We start from the raw sequence: 26,743 nt of genomic DNA on the forward strand, positions 1-26,743 counted from the left end.
ATCTCAAAGTCTCACAAGAAAACTTCGATGATGTGTGAAAGTGAAAACACTAAGGAATAATCTAGGAAATATCCAAAAATTAATAAATCAAATCAAAGAAAAATGACAACATAATAGAATAGTTTGAGAATATTTCAACAATTTTAATGCTCGTTCAACACGTTAACGAAGTTTGTTAATAAGGGACGATAGCGGACAATGACAGAAGAGATGTGTATAGAATAGTTTTGTAGTTCTCGTTCTTTCCGCCTGCGGCACCCCTAAAGAACAGGCTAACTGTTTGCGTTTTAAGATTAATTTCTTTCTACCTCACTAGAAATGGAAGTTTCACAGTAAATTATCAATTTTACTTAGATTAGTGGTAGAAAAACAAATATTTTGCAGCGATAATTTAATACTTCTTTCAGAAATGTAATTAGAGCCCAATTTCAGCCGCCACGCAGGAGCAGTGACTTCATGGAATTTTCCATGGTGCCATTGCGGCCTTGCGGAGACAAAGAGGTTAAATAAAACTTTATTATAATGCATAAAAAATGTTTTCAAGATAGCCATATTAGCACTCATTCAATTAAACTCAAGAATATACAAGTGATCGATCAACGTCATTTGTCGAGAGTAGGCCTGTTGTATACGTAATCAATCAGCGGTGAGATACGTAACTACATACCTCGAATCTTTCCTGCCTTATCTTATATAAACATGTGAACTTTAGATATGATTTGATCGTAGCCTACGTTATATACAACGTAGGCTACGATTTGATTTACTGCAGTGGAGTCTACGAATAGGTTGACTCTTTCTTCCGATTTGACCATCTACTTAATCTGCTGTTCATACCTGAGTCAACCTTAATGATCTCTGTCAGTGTTGAGTGGATGATTGAGCCGATTTAAAGATTGAATGAAATATTGAAGTGAAGAAATGAGTCGTACCATCGGGATTTTCACGGATTCGACAGAAAGGAATTCAGAGAGTGACGTTTGCAGACTTTGTAGGAAGAATCAATATCATTATTGCAACTTATTCACTTCAAATGCAGAATACGAAATAAGTGTGAAGCATGCCCTGCATGATTTAGTCGGTTTACAAGTAAGCGCCACGTTTCATTTTTTAGATTTCTCTTTTTCGTAATGTTTGCTTTATTTCTTTTATGTCCGTATATCTCAAGATAATTATTAACGAATTGCTTGATTGCTTTCTTAGGTCGATGAGGGAGATGGCCTTCCCACTACCATTTGTTCACTTTGTTTGAAGAAACTCAAGGATTTCAGTATTTTCAAAAAGATTTGCTTAGAATCGGACACAGAACTGAGGAAAATATCACCGAGAGATAACTGCGGGGTGAGTAGTTTTCATATTTTCCCAATAGAAGACCGGTGCAATGATTAGCTTAGGAGAGTTAGAAGTGGCAATATTTGGTTAGGGTTGACGGCAGTAAGAAATATAGGAAGATTATTATTTGCGGATCCTAATAGATTTGTTCGAATCCGTGTGGCAAAAGGGCCACTACTCTGCATGTGGATGGTCCGCACTCTTGTGTAAGCTTCCATTAGCGTCAAGGAAACCTTATCCGTGCATGTAGCGAGGACCGTCCTCATCCATGAGAAATGAGCGGAAGACATTAAACCCAATGTTTAATTAAGATTAGGAGCTTCCCTTATTTGTTGAATCAGATGGAATTCATTTGTTTAATAGTGTACCTTTCTCTGCAGAGGATCAAAGGAGAGGGTGCAGCTAAAGATGAGTCAGGATCTTCTTCAGAGACAAAGGACTGTATTCGACATGTATCCGAAGAAACTTCACAGATCCCATGCTCAGTTCAAGTGACTGAAATATATATCCCTGTGCCAGAGTGTGAACCACCCTTGGACAATATGATGGTAAGTTTTATTATCATATAGGTATAGAGTTGAAAGGCCTTCAGTTGTACAAATTCCTCTGCTGAATGTCAGTCGTTGCGGTAAATACAGTTGAGAACTTCAAATCCGGAAGTCTTGGGACCAAAGGGTTTCTGGATTTCTGGTCTTCAGTTCGCAGAAAAAGTAGAACACTTCTTTATTTTTTGGGAATTTTAATGCAATATATGTCAAAACAAGACCGTTGCTTCCGCAGCATAAACTATAAGTGCTCAATACTGGATGAGAATGAGCAATAAGTACATCTTTTTCATCGTGGGCAATAGCTTTCGTTGATAGCATTCGCTGGAACACATTGCGATATATATCTACGATTTCCTTAGTCATTCAGTAAATCTGTGCAAATGCTTTAATATTTTATTAATTAATGAATTTATGTGTTCAGGCTTTTGTGCTCAATATTTTAGATTCCTACGTGTCCCCCCATCTAGGTTGTTAGGGTATGTTCATTGCTATGCTAACTTCCTATTCGTCCCAGAGCAAGGCTCAGAGAACGCTGCTACATGGTGGCAAGTTGAAACACTCAAGTTGAGTATTTTGTGGACTCAGTCAAAAAAACTGTCCGTGCAATTTTTGCAAACAATACAAAAGTGACTCTTTAGATCATGAATAGACACCTTTAGGATTACACTGTGTCGAAATTATGAAAATCTAATTTCATTTGGAAATCTTTTTAATTTTCATGATCTTGTGAATGTGAATGAAGGAGGAAAAGGCATTGGCGATAAATATCTATGATAAATAAGTGAAAGAATGGTTTAATATTGCAGTAGCTGAATGTTAATATTCTGGAGTTTGATATGTGAGTCACAAGAATCTCATGAGTATATTGGCCTGCTTGAGTGGTTTTAAGTAAAAGAGTTTTTATTATTATAGGGATTATAATTATCATCATTCAAAGTGTTATTATTATAATTAGGGATGGAAGGATCCAGGATTTTTCTTGGATTCGGATTGGATCCTTGATTTTTAGAGCTGGATTTTTCAGATCGGATATTTTCGGATCGAAATGCATTTTCAAGTTCCTGACGCTGAAATTCCCCCGATGATTGTTCAATCTCTTGGGAAGGGTCACACCCTGTGCCAGTCCTATTTTGCCTTTTCTATTTTCCACGACTGTAATTCTCCGATGTAACATCTGCGAGGGCTTTCAATGAAAATGTTTCATGATTAGGACAAGAATCCCATGGATGGCGCATTCAAAGATAGAATCAGAACTCTTTCCACCCTTATTGGGGGTTGTTGCATTCACTGAAGCTATTATTTAAAATTTTGGATCCAGATCATATGTCTTCTGTGACTTTGGATCCGATGTATCCGATCCGACCATCCCTAATTATTATTGGATATATGCTATTGTTATTATTTTGTGTTTAATGGGTGACATCCATTTTTCTCTTCAAGTTTAATATGAAAGGGGAACACAAAGACGGACTTGGTGGAGGGAATTATTCCGTGATGTACACACCTAATACAGCTGAAAACTCGGATAATGCCCCAGACCCATTGGCCACTGATGATTTGGTAAGTGCTCTCTTGCCTATTTTAGCACAGTTATGCTAATATACAAATTCATTCTGTTGTGGAATATTCCCAATACCTTTCAGCAGGCACTCAAAACATTTTCCCTGATTAAACATGAACATTATATATTTCATGAGATTTTCGAGAGGTACAAATCAATTTCCCGCTTCATGCCCCCAAATTGTACCCTCTTTGTCGAAATTCGTGTCTCATTTGTTATTTAATCAAGCATGTAGATGGCACTTGTCTCAAATTTGTGAACCTTGCGGAGATGTCTACTCATTTGTATTCAAAGTTGGAAACATCAAATTGAAATTGTGACAGATCATGTGAGTAATTTATGGATCTTAAGAAAAGTTGAAAGCCTCTAATGAGATGTATAGAATCAGTAAAATGGAATGTAAAACAGAGGATTAATATGAGTGATGGGCAGTTTCCTTCATCAAAGAAAATGTAAGGCATGATTGCGATTCGTTACCCACCATCAGTGTATTCATGATATACAAATTATTTGGTTTTAGAAATCGCAGTTCTGACAAATGGCTATGGTTAATTTAACTGCATTTGAAAAAGGCCAGATTGGCACCCATGCGATGCCACTCCACGTGACGTCAGAGGGACCTAGTTTCTATCCAAGTAGTCAGGAGTTTAAATCGTCTGAGATTACCAATGCATGTATGAGGCACAGAGCTCAGGGACACATGTCTTAATAATCACTTATTAAAACTGGCTATGATCAAAAAGTTTCCTTTGTTTTATAAGGTATTAATTGTCCTTATATAAGGCAAGCACTAACTGCTAGAAGGATACTCTACTACCTGCTAGCATCCTGCGTCGTAAAGCCTCGCCCCAAGGTCACCACACACAGCGACAGCGGGAACCAGAATGATGTCACATGGGGTTTTCCGTGAAATGCGTACTCCAGGAGTAATAATCTTTAGATATAGGCGATTAAAAAGTAATAGGAAACCACCCTATTGCTGATAGTAGAGGTGAGTGGTGAGCTACGATATATCAATCCTCGGACGACTGGCTATTAATTAATAATCTTGATAATTGCAAAATGATATTTGGAGGAGGCAACGTACAGCTTAGGTCATTTGTGCTACGTGGGAACGATAGGTAAGGAAGGATGGAGAGAAACCCAGCATCGGCATTAGCCTGCTCTTAACGAAAGGCACCAAGGGGACCATGGCTTAACGTCTCATCCAACGGAGGGAATGTTGAGCTTGTAGCACTATTCACTTTCTATTTTTCAGCTTGGAGTTACCTCAGGGTATAGAAACACTTAATTATGAAATAACATTCACAAAATCACTTTTACACTTTTGTATTCAAAACATCATAAATATAGACTAATTGTGCATTATAACAAGTAGAATGCATAACTTCCCTTTCTATTCTAATGGGATTTTGCCTCTTCTCCTTTTCCTTGTGTATTTATAATGATGATTTGAGTTCCACTTATGGAGTTTGAGTTATTCAATTAAATGAGAAGGAATAATAACTTCATTGGCCAAATATTTTTGGTTAAGTTATTGTTTTCTACAGAGGCGCCAGAATTGTTCACGAGGGATTATTTAATTTCTACTGAAATCCTGTAATTCAAGTTCTGTGCATGATCAATTTTGTTTCTTTTAACCAGTGGTGTACTTATGAATATGCTTTGGAATGGATGAAGGGGTCTGGGGTGTGAACCCCCCTAGGCAATGGGGGGTCCCGGGAAATTTTTGAAAATGCCTGTGAATACATTTTACATGATTTAGGCACTTAAAATTTAACTTTAAGCAGATGTAGTTATTATATGTCAAAACTAGACAATAGTTTTCAATATTTTTTTTATTTCTCTGAGGCTATGGGGAGATCTATCCCCTCATCCCCCCATAGTTACACCAAAGCTTGTAACAATTGATTAAAATGTTTATCAATGACTATTTCTCTTTCCATTAGGGTGATTTTGGAACATACAGGTCCTCTCCTTTTAAAGAAGATCAGATCAGTGATAATGAAGGTGGATGTGTACTCAATGATTTAACTGATGGCACCTCAAGCAAACTGGCAAATGAAGCATCTTCTGATCAGGTAATACTATTTATGAGCTATATATTGTAAGTTGAACTTGAACTGCATCTGAACTTTATTGCCATCATAAGTCAGCAATCCTAAAATTGGTTTTATATAGCCCTCCATTGCTCTTTGCTATCTGCATTTCTTTCCATTTATACAGTCTTCTTCTCTTGTACACCCTTAATAATCTGATGCATGGAACACATTCAGAAGCATTACTTTCCCCTCTTACAGCACAGGTGTCCTTTTCTTTTTGGGTTTTTCTTTTTCAGGTCATCTCTGTCTCTCTGACTACCCCTTTTATCTTCAATATTCTTCAGGAGCAACACATTTTGAAAGCCTCCTCTCTTTACTTTTCTGTAGCTGTCAATTTTGAAGCCTTGCTGTTGTTTATAAATATGCTCCGTATGTAGTGTGTGGTGCATCGTACCCTTACTTCTGGATTTGTATTCTCAGCTGTGATTATATTCTTCTTTTTTGTAGAATGCTTTCTGTGTCCATGCTATTCTACTGACCGTTCCTTTCTCCCTTCAGGCATCACTAAAAGCTAATCTCAATGTCGCACGATTTGTCTCATTGTAAGGATATGAGACCTTGAAAGAGACAAAGAGTGTTGAAACTGTGGTCGATAGTGGAGCTGTATATTTAAATGTGTTAATTATCATTTGTTACTTATATTTTATCACAGATGTTTTGCATTCCCACTATGTTGATATCATGCATTCGAAAGCACTGTTGATACCTTTTGAGCAAATAAATTGTGAAGGATTCAGTTATTTCCAGTCAAACTGATGGTGTTTTACTGAAACAGACATTATAGAACTTGTATTTACTTCATCTCTAGGATGCACCATTCATTGACTGTGCATCTAAAGTAATACAAATCTTCACATTTCCCCATTGAAGTTATTTAACTTTTGTCTGATAAGGAGTTAATCTACGGATTTCTCTTTTTCGTTGACTCAGAATGTCCTACCGTTATATCTCAACTGCCCTAGTTATTTTACTAACCAAAGCGTTTGATGTTATTAAACTGAATTATAACCCGAAATAAACGAAAGTTCTCCGTTTTAGACCATTTTTACATTTCATAAATCTGTTTCATTACCTATGGGCTCTGGAATCCCCTGCATAGCGTTACCCACTCACAAGTTTTTATTATGAGTGAGGTTATATCTGGAGTTTTACAACTCCGGAAATTAATGCTCAGAGAATCATCGCATGGCTTTTGCTAGGTAATGTAAATAAGAGGTATTAGGTATATTGTAAAGTGGTAAATTCAAAAAACCTAATTTTAAATGATTAAAATTCCTAACTTTTGGTTCAGCTAACAGCATCCAGATTCTAGAACTCTCTACCGTTAAGTATAAAAACAACTTGTTCACTTCAATCATTTAAAGAAAGGCTTTACTCCCATTTGAAATCCGGGGCTAACTTTAGTTTTTATCTTCATTTTACGATGCTATCAAAACTTTCTATAAATTAATTTACACAAATGTGTGATCATAATTATCTTTGTTAGAACTTATATTTTTTGATATTTGATATTGAATATGTCACCGTTTTTGTCTGAAAGTTTACAGCTTGTTAAGCCTTGCATGTGATCCTAAATAATCATGAAAGATGAACAATGACTTTGTATCGCTGCTGTTATATTTTTGTCAAAATGCTATTTATTTGGTTAATATTTAGTTGGAGCATGATATGCATCTTGTGTTTATTAGCTGTCACAGGTTCTACCTGAAGCATAATAAAAGTATTCATTCATTTATGGATGTCCTTGAGGCTGCTTGCTAGGTAGTATGAAGAATGCATCCATAAAAGTCAAGCTTTAATTTTATTCCTGTGAAAAATTCTGAAAAGTATTTATTTATTTCTGTATTTCAATAAATAACACATTCAATATGGGCCTGATTTTCATTCAAGTCATCAAATCAGCCATTTAAATAAGAAAGAAAAATAGAGGGAGGTTTCCGCTCCATAACTTCCGTCAAATACTGCTTTATACAAACGCCACACATTCTTCGAAAGAGGAAAGCTTGCTAAAGGCCATACACGCAAACGGAAGATGCAAGTGGATATTAGTCATGTATGGAGGTGGAGAAAGGGCTCCCGGCCCGACTGGCAGTGCACATCAATTGACGTTCCTCGTATCTCAGCTTGGATGGGACCACGTCAATTGACGTGCTCCGCAGTGAATATGTTAATGATGATGCTTGCAGATTCTCTTGCAGGTCCAGCCCTCTACTGCTTCCCATGGTAAGGAGATGGAGGTCGAGAGCTCAGGAGCCATGGTGACAGACCTCAAGTGGAACCTGATTGGTGCCAAGAAGGAACCATCTCCCAAGGAGAATACCGAGGTATGTATGTAATTCCTGTAATCCAATGAAATTAATAGATGAAGGATAGACTTGGTGTTAAATCTCAATATGTTTTCATTATCATACATGATCGAAAATTGTTCTTTCTACACAGCATTTTAGCCACCCACTCGATTCAAAGGTACTATAGTGGATTTCGGGTAATTGGGACATATCAGTACTTGTGCACTTTTTGAAATGATGGAAAGAAGACTAAAGAATGTTTATAATAATAGGAAAATCCAGGGGGGGGCACGGGGGCACGTTCCCCCCCCCAGAACCTTAAAAAATATGGAAGATTTTAAAAAGTCTATTATCATTGCGTTCATTTTGTATTACAGGGTATCCTTGTGCCCTCCCCAGAACAAAATCCTGGATACGGCCTTGCTTTCCCCCCCCCCCCCCCCCAAAAAGAAATCCTGGATTGGCCCCTGTTTATAATGCAACTCAAGTTTATGAAACAATTAATTTGATAAATAAGTAAGCGAGTTTAGTTAATTTATTATCATGTTTAAGAATTACAACAATTTAGCTAAAAATATATTTTTCACATCCTCGGGCGATACTGAATGAGTGTCATTTACTAAGTCCTATTAAAGAAAAGTTCTATCCTCTTGCGGAGAGTATAACAACAAGAGCTTTCAAAACAGGGCAAGAATAGGAACATTTGTGAAATACAAGAGTAAATCAAAGGAGGAAAATATAAAAAAATAGAATTTTGAAAACAAAATATTTTAATTTAGTCGCTAGTATAGTCTACGTTGCCGACTCTTGGCCCAATAAAGCGACATGCAGTGCCAATTAAGCGGAGAATACTCTGGGATAATCCTCTTCTGGGTTCTATTCTGCAAGATCTGCCCCAATAAAGAGGCTGCCACAAGTAACCGGTGGACCCATTAAAACGAAATCTTCTGTAATAAGTGAAGTAAGTGTTCTTATCTCAAAATAAGCTACACAACATGAAGTGAAAAAGTTTAAAAATAAGATGATGAAAGTGAAAAGCATTTTATTTGCTTTAATTTGAGTTATGTATTATTATATTTTGTTAATAATTGTTTAAAATTTGTAGTGAAATATCAACTTCAATTATTTATTGAGTTATTTACCTAATTGTTTTAAAAATGTAAAAGGATGCTTCAGCCCATTCAGGTTAGGTTAGGTATCAGTAAAATAATTTACAAAAAGTGATGTTTTTTTGTCCATAGAAACATGGTAAAAGATGTAAAATCATGATTCAGCACAAGAAAAGTGAAAAGTCATTGTGGATTTTGTCACCTGGGGATTGTAATTGGGCATTTTGTCAGCAGGGGATTTTGTCATCAGGCGTTTTGTCAGCAGGGGATTTTGTCTCCAGGCCTTATATCAATGGGGGTTCTGCGCCGGGCCTTATGTTCGTAACCCAAGAGAAAGAGAAGGAAGGCTTTTTCCCCCTTCTGTTTGCCTTTTTTTGAATCCGTATAAGTCCCTCAAAGGGTATCAACCACTGAAGTCCTTTTGCTTGTTTCATCAGCTCCTAGGTTAGTAGATGATAAAAATTCCTGCTAACCAGATTTTGTATTCTATATATTGAGGAGCATTTTCATCAAGCGGATTTCTTGAATATATGTATATAGTCCATGCCAAACTCTTGGAGACTAACACTGAGACTGTTGGTTGCATTTTCTTATTAAGCATGTCGTCGTAAAGATAATGTATTCTATTGAATGCTCTTTTAATGGAATTGTCCAACCGGATTTTGACAGTAACAGAAAAATCAAAGTTATATTTGAAAAATTGAAACATTAATACAATGTGGCCCAAATATTTTTCTTTAGGCTAACCAAGTTTCAAAATTTTAATGCAAATTCTTATAGGCTTTCATCACATCCATTGATTGCACTCAAGGCAAATACATAGTTTGTAATCCTACTTACCATAAAATATTACAAGATTTGGTGCCATGAGAGGAAAACTGTTGTCGTCCTACTCGAATTTTCTCATAGAATCAGATGTTGTCATTGTGGTAATCGCAAAACCTTATTTTTTTGCATTTATGTTCTCTGCAAAAGCACGCTGTCTCAAACCTAGAATTTCTAAAATAGGCTACTGTGTTTCTATTGTAGATTCCAGCCTTGAGGAATCGCACTTTCAAAGTAAACATATAATTTGATAAAAAGCAAGCTTTTGATTTTAGTACAATGATAACATCTGATTAGTTATCAAAGTTAAACTTGAGCCTACTAGATATGTATCTGCATAGTAATCACATTTAAGAAATTCACTTGAAAAAAACAGATTCACTATTATATGATTAGTATAAACTCTGTGAAATACGAATTTTAATAATAAACAATCTGCTTATCCGATTAGCCGTTGATACCCTTTGGAGGAATCTGGAAAAATTCCACAAAATCCAAAAAATACACTGCACTGTCAGGTGATCATAGATTTACTACTCAATTTCGATAACTACTACTGTATTTGGGTGACAGTACATCAACATTGTTCATGATAATACACATAGCACTGGTAATATATTGCCAGTAGACATCTTGTATTGATGGTACTCGATTTCTGGCTAAATCGATCGAAGTCAGTTGGTTGATAGTTGTAAGTCATGGGTGTTAGTTCCAAAATGGCCTTCAGGAATAGGAAAACTCAAGACTGATGACTTGAACTGCTGGTGGAAATACTCATCTCCAGCACCTTTAAGAAGTCATAAATTGATATAATTTATATTATTTATGATCTATTTTACATCATGTCCATCGGATAGCATTCTAGAGCCTCCAAATGGATGTCTTTGTAGTGACCCTCATTGGATGTTATCTGAAAGGCATCCAAAGGATGTCCATAAGAGACTTCTGGATTCAAATGGGAGTCCATCGAACATCTTGCAGTGGCTGGGTTATGACCTTGGTTTCAACTGAGGTTTCATAGACTATTAATCAAGAGTATTTATTTAATAAGTCCAGTTTTTACTTGGACAAAAAAGACGACATTTTGTTGTGTTTGTACAGATTTTTACTTTGTTGAGAGTGATGTTTTTTTTTCAAAAATATTGCCTCGTTTCAAAATTATGCCTTTACTTTTTCTGTCAAGAGAATAATGACTTTTAATTTGTTGGTAACATATTACGAGTTCCTTTCCCTTCCTTGTGCCTCGCTGAACTTCCTACTGCAAATTGAAATACATATTATTATAATTATAATTGTAATTCAGAGATGAAACTATCACCTATATAACCTTAGTTATGATAGCGTAGCGTACGAAAAGACATCACTGGTAGAGTTATCTAACAAATATAATATAACAATACAGACGTAATATTATTCAATGACCATTTCCTGGTTGAGAGTAGTGGGAAAATCTTGAACTCTCTGTGTGTTGGAAAAAATTTATTTTCTTGAGAAAATATTTCGAGGGAACTCCAAGAATTTGATGCAATACATTTTATAAATTAGTGTTAAGTCTTTCATAAAAAGTTATAAATTTCTTATTTTCAGCCTGTATTTATGGAGGATGGGGAGCCAATGGAGGGAATCACTATGGCCCATGAGTCTACACCAGAAGCATTGGGTGAGTGCTCAAAAGGGAAATAAATACATGGAGCAATAGGGTGGTTTCCTATTATTTTTTTATTTCCTTAATCGAAAGATTATTACTCCTGGAGTATGCATATGTAGATTCTTATATCACGGTATCTATTTTATTGCAATTAAATGAAAAGTGGAATTTTTCAAGCACGCGAAAATGCGACGGCTAAGAATGAATGCCGGGAAAAGCCCGTGTGATGTCATTCTGGTTCCTGCTGCTGCAAAGTGAGGTGACCTAAGGGCGAGGCTTAGAGTGCTGCTAGGCGCAGGCTGCCTATGCAGGCTGCTAGCAGGTAGAAGGGTACACTGCTAGCAGGTAGAGCTTGGCTTAATTATGGATTAATAATACCTTATCAAACGAAGTAAACTTTCTAACAATAGCCAGTTTTAATAGGTGGTTATTAAGACATGTTACTCTGAGCTCTGTGCCTCATGCATGCAATGGTAATCTCAGATGATGTAAAACTCATATCTACTCGTATAGAAACTAGGTCCCTGTGACGTCTCGTGGAGTGTCATCGCATGGGCGCCAATCTGCCCTTTTTCATATGCGGTTAAAATTGACCATTGCCATTTGCATAAACTGGTATTTCTAAAACCAAATCATTTGTATATTATAAATACACTAATGGTGGGTAACGAATCGCAATCAATGCGTTTCTTTTTCTTTAATGAAGGAAACTACCCTATTGTAGTAAATGATTGAGGAGGATGAAGCTAATGAAATAGAAATCCATCCATGCTTTCTTTTTTTGTTTGCTTGCCAATTGAAATGGGGAGAGAAGTTATCTTTTCAATGATTTTGTAATTATGTGGTTTTTTATAATGATTTTCCCAAGCAAAATATTTTTCTACTGATTTTTTTAGTATTTAACCTTTTCCCTACTAAATACAAAAATATGCATCTGGACATTTCTTGACCGGGGAGACGAAAAGCCACAAATTTTGGTCGAAGATTTTCCTACCCAGGTGAACGAATGCTGAATATATAAATTTCCTAGCTCTTCCCCATTTATGATGGTCGTGGGTCTGCGATGTCTTTGCTTCGGGACCCAACACAGCATGGCTTAGGCTTTACCCTCGAAATCCGAGAGCAAGTACCCAGACCCTTCCTCTTATATCACCCCTCTTAGTGGTAAGGGACTGCAGTCATGCAATTGTTCGTCCAGTCATGTGACAAAATAAATATTTGTTCCTTTCTCAAAAAATATAAACTAAGAATTGAATTATTTGCCTTTTGAGCAGCATTCACATTTTTTAAATGAAATTATATGGAAAATATTAACATAAATCACGATTTTGGTATAAACATCAGCATGGAAATTGTTGCTGCATTAAAATTGTTGGTAGAGCTTTGTTCAAAATTCGATAATTCTCAGAATAAAACAAGAAATTCAATTGAAAGTCTGCAATTTACGTTCGAGCAACAGTTGTCCATGTAGCTAATTAATATAAATAGAGCATGATTGACTGCAAACCAATGCCGCTGGTAGGGTTATAAATTCCAAAAGAAGGGAGCCCAGCTACCCTCTGGAGTCTGAGATATTGCCTAGTCCCTGCTAGGAAGGGTCGAAAAAGGTTAGAGCTGAGAGTGTTTGATTATCTGTGACACCCTTCGTAACAAAGGTCCAGCAAAAGTGCTCCGTACGGAGGGGACGGAAGAGTCTTTTTGAGACTCAGTACAGCAGTCATGCTGAGGGGGGAACTCCACCGTCTTGAAGGGGTTAACTACTTGGATCAGTGGCTAGGGAAATTTTCTTTATGGCTTATTGAAATGATGCTTTTTTTGCAGTGAAGATTGTTACTAAGATTTGTACGTCTTAATTGAGCTAAGGTTTTTACCATTAGGACTGGTTTATTGAAAAAATAGCATAAATAACCAGGATTGATCACTTGGCTGAGAATCGAGTTTCCAAATGTAAAATACAGCGCTCATAAAAAAGGTTAACATAGAACCTGGTCAAATAAGTGCAAAAATTCGCTTCACATTTGGTCCAATTTAAATTATTTGGAAAATTAGGTAGAATTGTAAAACAAGCGCAATCATATTCACTTTTTACCAGGGGTTGGCTATTGCGTTTTGTTAGGTTTAACAAATAAAAAGATTGTTTCTTACATCGAAGAAAACGAAAGGTATTGATTGGGATTTATTAGTTTTTTTTATGTAAGCAATATATGAGTCAACACAAAAGGAACCCGAAAAACAATCGCCTTTCAACTCACCGCGGAAGCGTCCTTATTAATTTTAAGGTCTCCTATTTTTTTCATCCTGAATAATCAGTTTATTTTCAACTTTGTCTCCATCATTGGAAAAGGGGAACACTTAGTTATTTTTCTAAATAGTTGCCCTGAGGATAATTACTTTTTGGCATTATTGTAACTGGCTTTTTATTTCTCGTGTTGTACTGCTCTCCCTGTATTTTTAACTGACGACTACTTCTTGCACTGGTCCGACTTTAATTTCTGTCCCCTTAGGTGTTTTTTGAGGAAGGGAAACAAAGTGGTATTCGCTTCGGCCTATGTCAGAGTGGTAAGTAGGGTGGTGTATGATATCCCAACCAAATTCATGGAATAGGGTGGTCGTTTGATATGACACATGTGAACGTGCACTGTCATGATGCAGACATACTCCTATGAGACTCATCTGGCAGAAACCGTGTCGTAACGGAGGACCTCTGACCCATTGTTCTGCACAGAGATGTAGCTACAGCCTTCATCAAGACATTTCTTTATCTCATGAAGAGTAATTCTCCGGTTATTGCATGCCATATTGTCAATTTAAGCTGCTGTTGATTCCCCACCCTGACTGCTCTGCTCACCATGGACGTTTTTCCATCCAACGGGAAACTCCTGTCCGCATTTCATCACATTTTTGATGTCTATACACTTCTCACCGTACACTACCATTAACTAGGGATTAACTGGGTGCCATATCGCACCCAGTGCAGTGCTGAGCCAATACTCCTGCAATGCATTTAATATGTGAATTTTAGAGTACATTTCGGTGAACATACTTAGTAGGTTACCTCAATTATTCAGTAAGTTTGAATTGTTTTCATTGTATTTGTTGTATTTGTGCTGGAAATAAATGAGGCTCGATTGGCTCGACCGGCACGCCGCCTACCCCGGCTTATCAGCGGCAGTTGTGAGCTCGAGGAGTTGCTACCCTACCTGCCGCCGAGCCAGTCGGACTCGATGAACTGAAAACCACGTTGTCTTGAGTCATTGAGCGGTACACCACAAATGGCGACGAGGATAAACTATGTGGAAACTAGCGTTATGTAACAGATCGATAACGGCTAGGATAAAGGAAGTAATTCTGTGTGATCCAGTAATTCTGAAATGGCTGGAGTAATAGGCTCGGTTGGCGAGTTTGATAGTACGATAGACACGTGGTCGTCGTATGTCGAACGATTTGAATTGTTCGTGGAATGTAACGAGATAAATGCGAGTAAGAAAGTGAGTACTCTCTTAACCGTTGTGGGAGTTAAAGCATTTAATTTGATTCGTGATTTGTGCACGCCGAACAAACCATCGTCAAAGACGTATGGCGAGTTAGTAAAGCTGGTAGAGGACCATCTTTACCCGGCACCATCATTTATTGCTGAGCGCTACGAATTCAGCAAGAGAAATCAAAATGAGGGGGAGACGGTAGCTGATTACATCGCAAGCCTCAAAAAGCTGTCAATATATTGCCAGTTCGGGTCTTCCTTAAATGACTATTTAAGGGATCGTCTAGTAAGTGGCATCAGAAATGAGTCGACGAAACAGCGACTACTTGCAGAGGCCAGCTTGAGTTTCGAGCAGGCAGTCAAGATTGCCAGCTCAGTGGAGGCAGCAGAGAAGAACGCAGCAGCCTTGGCTGTCCAAGGAGTCGACAACGGCGGCCGAGTACAGCACATCGCATCGTGGAGAGCAACGCAAAGGATCAACAACCCTACATCGACCAGGTCAAACTCAGTGTCCAGGGATGGTGGTGTGAAGTGTTTCTGTTGTGGGCAAATTGGGCATGTAAAGAATCAGTGTAAATTGTATGGTGTTACTTGCCATAAGTGTGGGAAGAAAAACCACATTGCCAAGGTTTGTCGATCGACGAGTGCGTTGACAAGTGCGACAACTGTGCGTAATAATAGTTACGGCCATTCCAGACCACCAAAATGTAAGTCTTTTAATAAGTCTATGTTAAAGCCAAAACACAATTTCGTGGGTTCGGAAAAATGTTCCGATACGCCAAGTGCTTTTTGTGTGGGAAATCAAGCTGACGATTTGCACATCGAAGATATTCAGCACATGTTTGTCATGTATGAGGAACATACCGAGAAAGTCAAAGTTGACCCAATAAGGGTAGATATTGTCGTTCAGGGTGAAATGACTACGTTCGAAGTAGACACAGGAGCAAGTGTGACTGTTATTAGTGATACCTTTTACAAGAATAATCTAAGTTCTTGTACGCTTTACCCTAGCGAGTTAAAGCTATGTTCCTATACCAATCAACCGATTGTTCCAATTGGTAAAATTAAAGTCAAGGTCAGCTATCAGAATGTAAATAAACTTCTTGATATGTATGTAATCCAAGGGGGATCACATCCGTTAATAGGACGTGATTGGCTTAAAATATTGGGCATAGACATTTCCTTCAAAAATAAATCCGATCTGTACGGAATTAGCGATTCAAGTAAAATATTTGATAACTTTGATTTAATGGTTAACAATTTAGTAAAAAAGTTCCCTGAAGTTTTTACCAATAAATTAGGCCAGTACAAAGGCGAACCAGTAGAATTAATTCTGAAAGAGAGTGCTAAGCCGAAATATTTCAAGCCAAGACCCATTCCCTTTTCCTTAAAGTCAAAGGTTGAGAGTGAATTGCAACGTCTGGTGGACGAAAAAGTGTTAATGCCTGTACGTAGCTGCAATTGGGGTACGCCAATTGTGCCCCTGTTAAAAGCTAATGGTGACATCAGAATCTGTGGGGATTTTAAGGTCACACTAAACCAGTATTTGGAGGTTGATAAATACCCCATACCTCGCATTGAGGATTTATTTGTAAGCATGCATAAAGGTAGGCATTTTAGCAAAATTGATTTAAGCAATGCATTTATGCAATTGACCTTAGATTCTGAGTCACAAAAGCTTTGTACTATTAGCACACACAAGGGTCTCTTCTCTTATTGCAGAGTGCCCTATGGTATTTCGAGTGCTCCAGGAGTATTTCAAAAGGCCATTGAACAAACCTTAGCAGGGTTAGAAGGTACTGTTGTGTTTTTAGATGGCATTTTGGTTAGTGCACCGGATACTAAAACTCATTATAAGCGATTGGAGGCTGTGTGTAAACGTCTTAGTGAATGTGGTCTAACAGTCAAAAAGGAAAAATGTAAATTTTTTGCAAGTAAGGTTGAATATTTAGGGTTTAAAATTGATAAAGACGGATTGCACACATCCCAAGATAAAGTAGCTGCGATTGTGAATGCACCCATACCAAAATCAGTCAATGAAGTTCGAGCATTTATTGGTCTTGTGAATTATTATTCTAAGTTTATTAAAAACATGTCAACCATTTTAAATCCTATGTATAAACTTCTACGTAAAGATGTTCCGTTCAAATTTGGCAAAGACTGTCTTTATGCATTCAATGAAGTGAAGAAAATCTTGACGCAAGCACCTGTGTTGGCACACTATGATCCAACACTGCCCGTGAAATTGGCAGTTGACGCCAGCTCCACCGGACTTGGTGCTGTTTTAAGCATAGTCACTCAGGAGGGTGTCGAAAGGCCAGTTGCATTTCATTCGCGAACCTTATCTCCTGCCGAGTGTGGGTACTCACAGATAGATAAGGAGGCATTAGCAGTTGTTTTTGGCGTCAAGAAGTTCAACCAATATTTGTACGGACGGAAGTTTACTTTATGTACCGATCACAGACCCTTAGTAAGCATTTTCGGCCCAAAAAGGGGATTACCTGTTTTTGCCGCGAGTAGACTGCAGAGATATGCTTTGTTTTTATCAGGGTATAATTTTGATGTTCAGTACGTTAAATCTGAAAAACATGGTAATGCTGACGCTCTTTCACGTATGCCATTACCTGACTTACACTCTGTTAATGAAGAAACAAAATTGGTAGGAACTTATTTGCATTGTATAGCTGAGAGTTCCGTACCACTAAATTTTGAACATGTAAGAAAAGAAACACAGAGTGATCCTATCTTAAAGAAGGTGTATAATTATGTAATGAATGGGTGGCCTAACTTTATCTCAGAGGAAAATAGTGAGTTACAGCCATATTTCTTAAGGAAAGAGGAACTGACTGTAGAGCATGGTATTATTATGTGGGGGTACAAAATTGTTCTTCCAAGTAAATTGCGTGACTATGTTCTGAACGAATTGCATTCGGGTCATCTAGGTATTGTAAAGATGAAATCTGTGGCTAGAAATTATGTTTGGTTCCCTAATATTGATAGACGAATAGAAGACCTAGCTAACAATTGCTCGCCTTGCCTTAGAGAACGTTCTAGCCCTCCCAAGAGTGAACTTCATGTGTGGCATTATCCCGCTTCTCCTTGGGAGAGGTTACATGTGGATTACTTGGGCCCTTTTAAAGGAAAGATGTATTTAGTGGTGATTGATGCTCATACTAAGTGGCTTGAGGTATTTGAAGTTAGCTCTACCTCGGCTAAGGTAACCATAGAAAAGCTCAGAGAGCTATTTTCAAGATTTGGACTACCTGTTTCCTTACATTCCGATAATGGCCCACCTTTCACTTCATTAGAATTTAGAAATTTTATGGTATCAAATGGTGTGAAGCACTCATTTTCGCCGCCATACCACCCTCGATCTAATGGCCAGGCGGAGAGTTCTGTTAAGTATGCTAAGCATAAGTTAAGTTGCGCTTTTGTAGAAAATGCAGATGTAAATATTGCCCTGAGTAATAAATTGTTTAGTTACAGAAAATCTATTCATAGTACTACGAATGAAACCCCTGCTAAACTAATGTTTGGTAGACCTTTAAGATCCAGACTAGATCTATTGAGGCCTAATGTGGTCAAGAGAGTGGAACTTAAGCAAGAAAAACAAAAAGAGTATTTTGGTGTTAAGAAAACAAGGATTTTGTTTGAAAATCAACCTGTTCTAATTAGGGATTATCGCTGTAAAGACAAATGGGTTGTAGGGATCGTATTAAAACAATTAAGTGGTGTAATGTATTCTGTAATGTTCAAGTCTGGTTTTGTTTGTAACAGACATATTGATCAGCTCATTGGGATGAATTCCAGCTCAGTGTATGCCAATTCTGATGATGTTAAAACGGGTGATTTCAATGTCAATAATGACGCAGTAGCGGAGAGGTTCCCAAACAAAAACAACCTTTCCCCTCACTCCTCACCCACCTCTAGCATTCCCAGTACGCCACGTTTGCCTCACGCATCCCCATCGCTGCAATCCCCGGTTCCTTCTCACTCTGACACTCAGTCAAATGCAAGTGTTCCATCTCCAAACGAGGGATCAGCTGTTGATAAAAGATACCCTCAGCGCATTAGGAAGCCGGTTGATAGATTTCAATCGCAATGATCTTGTTTATTTGGTTATATTTGAGAGTTTAGTTGGTGTTTATATTAGTTTTTATAGTTTATGCATTGTTACACTGCTATTGTTATTGCCTTATATTTCCAAATATGTGTTTCCAAGGAGTTGTTAAATTTTTGTTTATTGAAACAAATTTATTTTTTTTGTTATTAAGTTTTGTTCTATGATGTAACCAGTTTTGAAAGGGAGGAATTGTTGTATTTGTGCTGGAAATAAATGAGGCTCGATTGGCTCGACCGGCACGCCGCCTACCCCGGCTTATCAGCGGCAGTTGTGAGCTCGAGGAGTTGCTACCCTACCTGCCGCCGAGCCAGTCGGACTCGCTGAACTGAAAACCACGTTGTCTTGAGTCATTGAGCGGTACACCACAGTATTGAGCTCATATGTATCATATTTTTTAAAGTGAAATATGTATGAATTTAAAAAAACTTTGGGTGCTGATGGGTTAAGCCGTGGGTCTAGGTTCATCGTACACCGTACACTTCCATTAACTAGGGATGAATGTCAATCGGGAAAATCTTTCATCGAGTGACTGAGCATAGTTTGCACTTGGTGGAGTCACGGTTGAGCCACAGGTTAGGCCGTGGGTCTAGGCTCGTCGTAAGGTGTCGGATTTCTGGGCACCAGTATTGGATGCAGCATAAAGGGGAAAAATAATTCTGCCCGTACTCGGAGTGGTGACAACTCCCTTGTTGGAGGGAGTAATTCCCTCAGAAAGTTGGGAGGATTGTGCTAGTGTCCAAACCACTCCCTTTTCATCACCAGGAATATGGGAGGGGACATGGTATAACAAATAAGGGATAGACTTATCCTCAACTAACTACACTCCTGGCACTAGCCTCGACAAAAAGAAAAAAAACACTCCCAGTAAAAATAGCTGATTGCCTACGGTAATCCTTGCGCTCACGTCTTCTCGGAATGACTCCCTGTGCCATTTCTCTCTCTGCCGCTCGGGATATACGTTCTGTCCACCGCCTGCTGTACCCTCCGCGTTCGGGGGTAGAATCCTATGAAGATAACAAAAAACTGTGAGTGCAGTAGCGTAAGGACAGGCAGCTGTCGCAGTGGGTGAGCTAAGTGGGAGCCCCATCCTTAAGTACAGCTATGTAGCTACTGAACGGGCTATGACCACATGGGCGATTCTAAACTTTGGTGTAGGACTGCAACTGCTGCGCGATGAGTATCCGTGATCAAGGATCGCGGAGATGCTTGGAAAACAGGAACACAGAGCTTCCGCGAATGCAGTTGGCGCGTGACCGCTTCCGTTTTACGAAGGGAATTCTAACGGAGATAATAAAACTGGTTTATCCTAGCATTAATGCCGTAATTCCGATGATTTTGCGTCCGATTTAAAATAAAATGATCGTGGAAAAAATTGAGCGAGTGTGAAAAATCATGCACGGATAATCTTCAACCCCGATAAACCGTAGCCGGATAATCAGGAGTCTGCTGTACCTCCTTCATCGCAACATCTGCCCTGATATCTATGTTGGCGAATGCACCACCATCTAAACCCTAGCATAAATACCCGCACTTGTGGTCTGTCCCTTAATGACCTTTTTCCTGAATGTACAAAAGTATCAGTTATTGCCTCCCTCACCTCCACTGGCTCCGCCCTCAATCTCCACACCCTCGAACATTGCGTGCACTTGGTATCTTTAAGCCAATAGCTTCCCTGGGTTGAACATCTCATCCCTCTTTCCCTTGTCCAACACATTCCTTTCCTTCTCCCCATTTACACTCAGGTTGAGATTGAGTCCGAGCCTGTGAAAGCTCCGAGTTTTTTCCCTTGTGAGTCTTTCTTTTTGCGTGCGTTTTTTTTTCATGATAGTGACTCGCTTTTTAACCTATCAATTGACTATTTTCCAATTCGGCTAAGAGGACATTTCACTCACGTTAAAACGCTACAGACGAGCGACACACACACTGCAAATGCTCATGCATCAACCAAGCTAGGTGAACAGGAACCATGAAGAAGGGTACTCTCAGCAAACGGTGCTACAGGAAACCACTGCTCCTGCATTGTAGGAGTGAGGCTCTTTGTTACTCACTGCAGGAAAAGGGTTCATCTTCATCGCTTGTAAAGCTAGAGCTCAAGGTCGCTTGGATGCGTGGTTTTCAAAACCAAGCCTTTCATGGAGCATTAATAATACGAATACATTCATGTTGACGCCGCTAAAAAGATGGCGAACTGGCAAAGAAAGCACTCAATGAGTCCGCGAAACACTCTTAAATAAGAGAATAACGTTATTAATAATAATGGATTAATTGTTTTACGTGAATAGTGAACATTAAAAGACATTTAAGTGAAAGTTTGGATTATCCGCTTTTTTCATTATCCGTTCCGTATCTCCCCATAGCCCTGATAATCAGAAGTGTATTGTAAATGATGTGGTCCCTGCAGAGGAGGCAAAAAAGGCGGTCACTTGCCGAGGTACCCATTATGGTAACATTAACGTGTTGTGCAATGTTCCCTTGTCAAAGTAGAAAAAGCTCTGCCATTAAATTGGTAAAAACAAAAAATGTTTAATTTTCAGTTTTTACCAACTTCAAGCTGTTGCAGTTTTGCCAATTCTTTAAAAAAAATTCTCATTTAATGTTTATTCTGTTATCCAGGTCTGAGATGAATCCAAACAACGAAATGTCATTTAAAATAGTGCAGCCGTTTTCATGTTATAAATTATGTAACTAATGCAATGTTAGACTTTCTTTGATCCGTATTGGCATTTATTTATTTATGGATCAAATATAATGTATATGTATACTTAACCTCAGGAATTCTGGCTTCATTCTATGATAGCTCCATTGTCCTCGTCCTTTCTCTGTTTTGTGCTCCTATCCCTTTCTTTCTCTCCCGCCTGGTTTTTTCAAGTTCCTGGGTTCAAAGCCAAGACAGCATAATTTTTTACCCCATGGTTTGTGGCTTTTTCCTTCCACTAAATCATTTTATTGTTAGGAATAGGAGTCTTAGATTTCATGTTCGACTGTGGTAGTTTCCCAGCCAGCACATTATTAGTCATTGAGATAAGGTGAGAGGAAGAAATTAGGAAGGCGCTTATCAAGTAAGCTTGTTATGGGTCTCTTACAGCCAGTCCGACAAACATCCAGAGTAATGACAAAATGGATGCCAAACTTTCAGCACTTCCTAATGTGTTGTTTAAATTCCATCGTTTTTGAAATTTTCCATTCTTGGCACTTCTTTAATATGATTAAAACAACATCATACTGCCATAATTTGAAAATCATTCACATGTATGAACTGATAGCGAAACGACGGTCATAAGAAAAACAGAAAATTTCACAAGAATAGCGACGTAGAGTAATATAAAAATGCCGGAAGGAATCTATAATATACATATTGTAGTCATCAGGTTAACGAGCCATAAATTAAAATTCATAAATGTAAAATTCTTTGGACCTTGAATAATTTCAGTTTTTCATGCACATACCAGACAAGTTTTTCTACATAATTGGTATTCAAAAAGGTTGATTAACCATTCTCTTTCATCAGCTGCCGTGGTGTAGTGGTTAGAGTACAGAGCAACAGATACGTAAGTCGTGCGTTTGGTTCTCCCTGATGTTATTTTTTTCGGTCCGCCGCAAGGATAAACTATTTGTATTATGCTTTATATCTTCACTAGCCAGTCGCTTGCAGTTATCAATTTGTTTTCTATTTACGTGAAAATCTGTTATCAGTTGTTAACCCTTTCGCGCTGGACCTTGGTTCAGGGAAATTCTTCCTCAATACGAGTCTCTTGAAAGTTATCTTTACTCCCTTGTACGAAGCGTTTTCGCGTCAACTGAAGGCAGTGGTTCCCTCCCTAACCATTTATGGACCCCACTCAGAGGGCGCCGATCCCTTTCCTCGGCCTCTGTCCCAGACCCTAGAGGGATTAAAAGCCCCTTCCTAGCACGAGTTCGCGGTCAACTGGCTAAAATGTTAAAGCAAAATATATGAAAATATTTGTTGCTCGCACCGATATTTTTACATTCAAAATGAATTTTGTGTTTTTTCTGAGCCCGCAGAAATTTTAAACGAAGTTTTAACGTTTATATAGACGGATTTCGTATATTTACTAGTTGTTCTATGACTCCGTTGATATTAACGTTAGAATTTTGTTTGAAATTTCCATTTGGTCAGCAAAAAAATATGAATTCATTTCTAGCATTGAATTTCAAAAGTAAGCAGCAAATGTTTTTTTTTTGAAAACACACTGCAAATAACAGTAGTTGACCGCATGGAGAGGATAAGAATGGGTCGACCTGAGCGGCCGAAGATGGGACTGGGCTGGAGCTAAGGCGGATCGTGAGGGGCGACCGCGTCCGTGGGTCTATTGTGTCCGCCACGGTCACTTTTTTCGACCTGTGCCGCACAAGCGCGGCATTCGTTGGTTAGGGTAAGAACATTCAGGACACACTGGTGTGGCATTCGTTGTTTAGGGAAGAAAATTCTCGCCGCACAGGTGAGGCATGCGGCGCGAAAGGATTAAGTCCTTATGAAGACTCGCTTAATTTCACCGGTAGCCTTTAAATTCATGTCGAGATGAGCCGCGTAGCATGTGTAGTATGCTGTTCAGCAGCCTTTAGCGTTCTAACAGAAGCGACTTCCCACACAGCAGAAATACGTCTCGGATACGTCTCTGAGACGTCACGAATATCGCATGTTACGTCTCAGAGACATCCTGAGAGCTTCAGAGACATCTCTGAGACTTCTCTGAGATGTCACTATGTCCAAAAAAATAGTCTATGAGATGTCTCATGAGGCGTCTCAGATAAGTCTATGAGATGTTTCATAAGTGTTTGTACTCTGGTATGCTTAAAAATGTAGGCAAAAAATAATTAAATGCAAATTATACAGTTGTGACCTGCTTATCTCGATCATTTTTAGCGACGAATTTTTGATGGATGACCTTTTGAAAATAAGAAACCCATATTAAATGTCATGATTTTAATTATCAAAACTGCGCAGTTGCACCGAAAAATATATATGTAAGGCATTGATGGCGTTTAAATAAGTTTTTTTTTTAATTTCCTGAACGGCTCACGATTACATCTCTGAGAAATCTCTGAGACATTTGCGATATTCGAAATCATAGTGAGACGTCTCTGAGAGGTTCGTTGCTATGTGGGTTACGTTGCCTGAGGATATTTGATGGCATTCCTTATCTATTCTTCCCTAACATCTCACCCTTGTCTTATATAAGCCCCTTAGCTTACGATTAGCTGCTTATCAATTTTTTCCGTAAGAAAACCTTTAGAAACGAATAACTGTCTTACTTTGTGTTATCTGGGTTAAATGTGAAATTTTTTTATAGGGTTCCCGGCTGCCAAAGGAATGCCCATTGGAGCAACATCAACTTCACATCTGTCTGCGGAAGGAAATGTAATGAATCATTCGATTGATGAGTGCATTGATCTCGCATCTATGGTGACACAAATTAATCCCAAGGTTGGAGCATCCCATTTTGGAATAGAAAGAAATCTGATGGATGAATACTTGGAAATATGTGGCGCTCTAGATACTGATAAGGAAACAAATAGCTCAATTCCTGATGATAGACAGTGTAATACAAAATACATTGAATCACTTAAAAGCAAGGGAGGCGGAGCCGCAATGACGGTTGTTGGGGATAGAGGTGGTTTTGATGCATCAAATACCACTCATAACCTCAGGTCAATCAGAATCAGAGGAAATGACACAAGTGGCTGTGAGACTGTCATGGGAGACAATGAAGAGATAAACAATTGCTTGATCAAAAATTCTGAGAATAGTTGCAAGTCAAACGAAAGTTCATATCATTGCTTCAACTGCAGAGATGTATTTAACAACAAAAATGACTTAATCAAACACATGAAAAATCATTTGATTGGCGATAATTTGGACGCTGAAGCAAAATCATCAATGGGAGATGTGTCTTTCAAAAAGCTTCAATCAAGCGGTAGTAGTTATAGTTCCTGTGAGCCCACTACCTCCAAGACTTTACATGGGCTGCCGAGAGAAAGACTTGGGCTGAGGAAAAAAGGGGATGGGCCTCTCAAGGAAACCACTGGCAGAAAAGAGGATGAGAAAAAAATGAGGCGAGTGACAAGAAGTATTACTGTAGAAGAGGAGTCCACTTCACAGAGTTTATCCTCAATGTCATCTTGCAATAGAAACCTTTGTAATCGCGTGGGTGTGAGAAGAAGAGAGGAGTCATATTCATGCAGCGTGTGCACTTTGTCCTTTCCTCAGAAAAAGGACCTCACCAAACACAAGCGTATACACATGGCAGAGATATCTTATTCATGCAACGAGTGTCAGAAGTCTTTCGTGAATAAGAGCGACTTAGTAAGACATGTACGCATACACACGGGAGAAAGACCTTATATCTGTAATGTGTGCAGTAATTCCTTCTCTCAGAAGGATTCCTTGGTTAAACACATGCGAAGACACACGGGAGAGCGACCTTTTTCATGCAGAATCTGCAAAAAATCTTTCGCTGTGACAAGTACTCTCAAAATTCACATCCGAACTCACACGGGAGAGAAACCTTTTTCGTGCAATATCTGCAAAAAATCTTTCGCTGTGACAGGTACTCTCAAAAGTCACATCCGAACTCACACGGGAGAAAAACCTTTTTCGTGCAATATCTGTAAAAAATCTTTGCCTGTGAAGGGTGCTCTTCGAAGTCACATGAAAACTCACACGGGAGAGAAACCCTACTCATGCAATATCTGCAAACGACCTTTTGCTGCCAGTAGTAATCTCAGAAGTCACATGCGGACACATTCGGGAAAGAAGCCTATTATATGCAACGTGTGCAGCAGGTCCTTCACTGGTATTGGTCACCTGAATCGTCACGTGTGTGTAGGCTCGGGAGAGATGCCCTATACGTGTCAAGTATGCCAAAAATCTTTTACTCGTAGAAGTTATCTCAATAGTCACATGCGAAAACACACGGGAGAGAAACCTTATGCATGCAGAATCTGCGAAAAATCTTTCTCTGAGAAAGGTACTCTTAATATTCACATGCGATCACACACGGGAGAAAGGCCTTATTCGTGCTATGATTGTGAAAAGTCTTTCTCTAAAAAGACCGACTTAGTAAAACACATACGCATTCACACAGGAGAGAAGCCTTATACCTGCCATGTGTGCGGCAAGTCCTTCAAATGGAATCAAGATCGGGTTAAACACTTGCGAACACACACGGGAGAAAAACCTTATGAGTGCAGTATCTGCAAAAAATCTTTCACTGACGGAAGTAATTTCCGAATTCACATGCGAACTCACACAGGGGAAAAGCCTTTTAAATGCAACGTGTGCAGCAGGTTCTTCGGTCAAGCGAGTCATCTCAAAAGTCACATGAGAGTACACTCTGGAGAGAAACCATATTCGTGCCAAATCTGCAAAAAATCTTTCGCTCAGAGTTCTTATCTGTCCATTCACATGCGAGTACATACTGGAGAGAAACCTTATCAATGTGACATTTGTTGCAAGTCTTTTGCTACTAGTTCTCACCTTGGCCGTCACATGGGTGTACATAAATGAGATTAATCATTTCTATACAGGGACTGCAGCAAGTACGTTACTGTGAGGAATGGCCTTGACCACAGCAAGTGTGCACGTACTGTTGTGAAACATAATTAATTTAGTGTAAGCACAAAGTTTTTCACTGTTAGTTCTAATCTCAACCGCCACATGAGCACTCACTAGTGATAAACAATATTCGTGCTACGTAAGTTTTAT

At 38.6% G+C, this 26,743-nt stretch overlaps 1 protein-coding gene across 3 annotated transcripts; it reads left to right on the plus strand.

Moving 5' to 3' along the window:
- The first annotated feature begins 762 nt into the window (after positions 1-762).
- LOC124172145 (zinc finger protein 271-like) lies at positions 763-26,743 on the plus strand. 3 transcript variants are annotated; one of them, XM_046551553.1, is made up of 8 exons: positions 763-1,089; positions 1,204-1,341; positions 1,713-1,880; positions 3,321-3,440; positions 5,391-5,522; positions 7,730-7,867; positions 11,353-11,425; positions 24,330-26,743. In XM_046551553.1, the coding sequence occupies exons 1-8, from the start codon at positions 922-924 to the stop codon at positions 26,543-26,545; spliced, it is 3,153 nt and encodes a 1,050-aa protein (XP_046407509.1). In that variant the 5' UTR covers positions 763-921; the 3' UTR covers positions 26,546-26,743. The 3 variants fall into 3 exon arrangements, with proteins under 3 accessions (XP_046407509.1, XP_046407510.1, XP_046407511.1); XM_046551554.1 differs by having other exon boundaries at positions 7,742-7,867; XM_046551555.1 differs by lacking the exon at positions 11,353-11,425 and having other exon boundaries at positions 24,330-24,489.

Source organism: Ischnura elegans (genome assembly GCF_921293095.1).
Source record: "Ischnura elegans chromosome 13 unlocalized genomic scaffold, ioIscEleg1.1 SUPER_13_unloc_1, whole genome shotgun sequence".
NCBI classification, from domain to species: domain Eukaryota; kingdom Metazoa; phylum Arthropoda; class Insecta; order Odonata; family Coenagrionidae; genus Ischnura; species Ischnura elegans.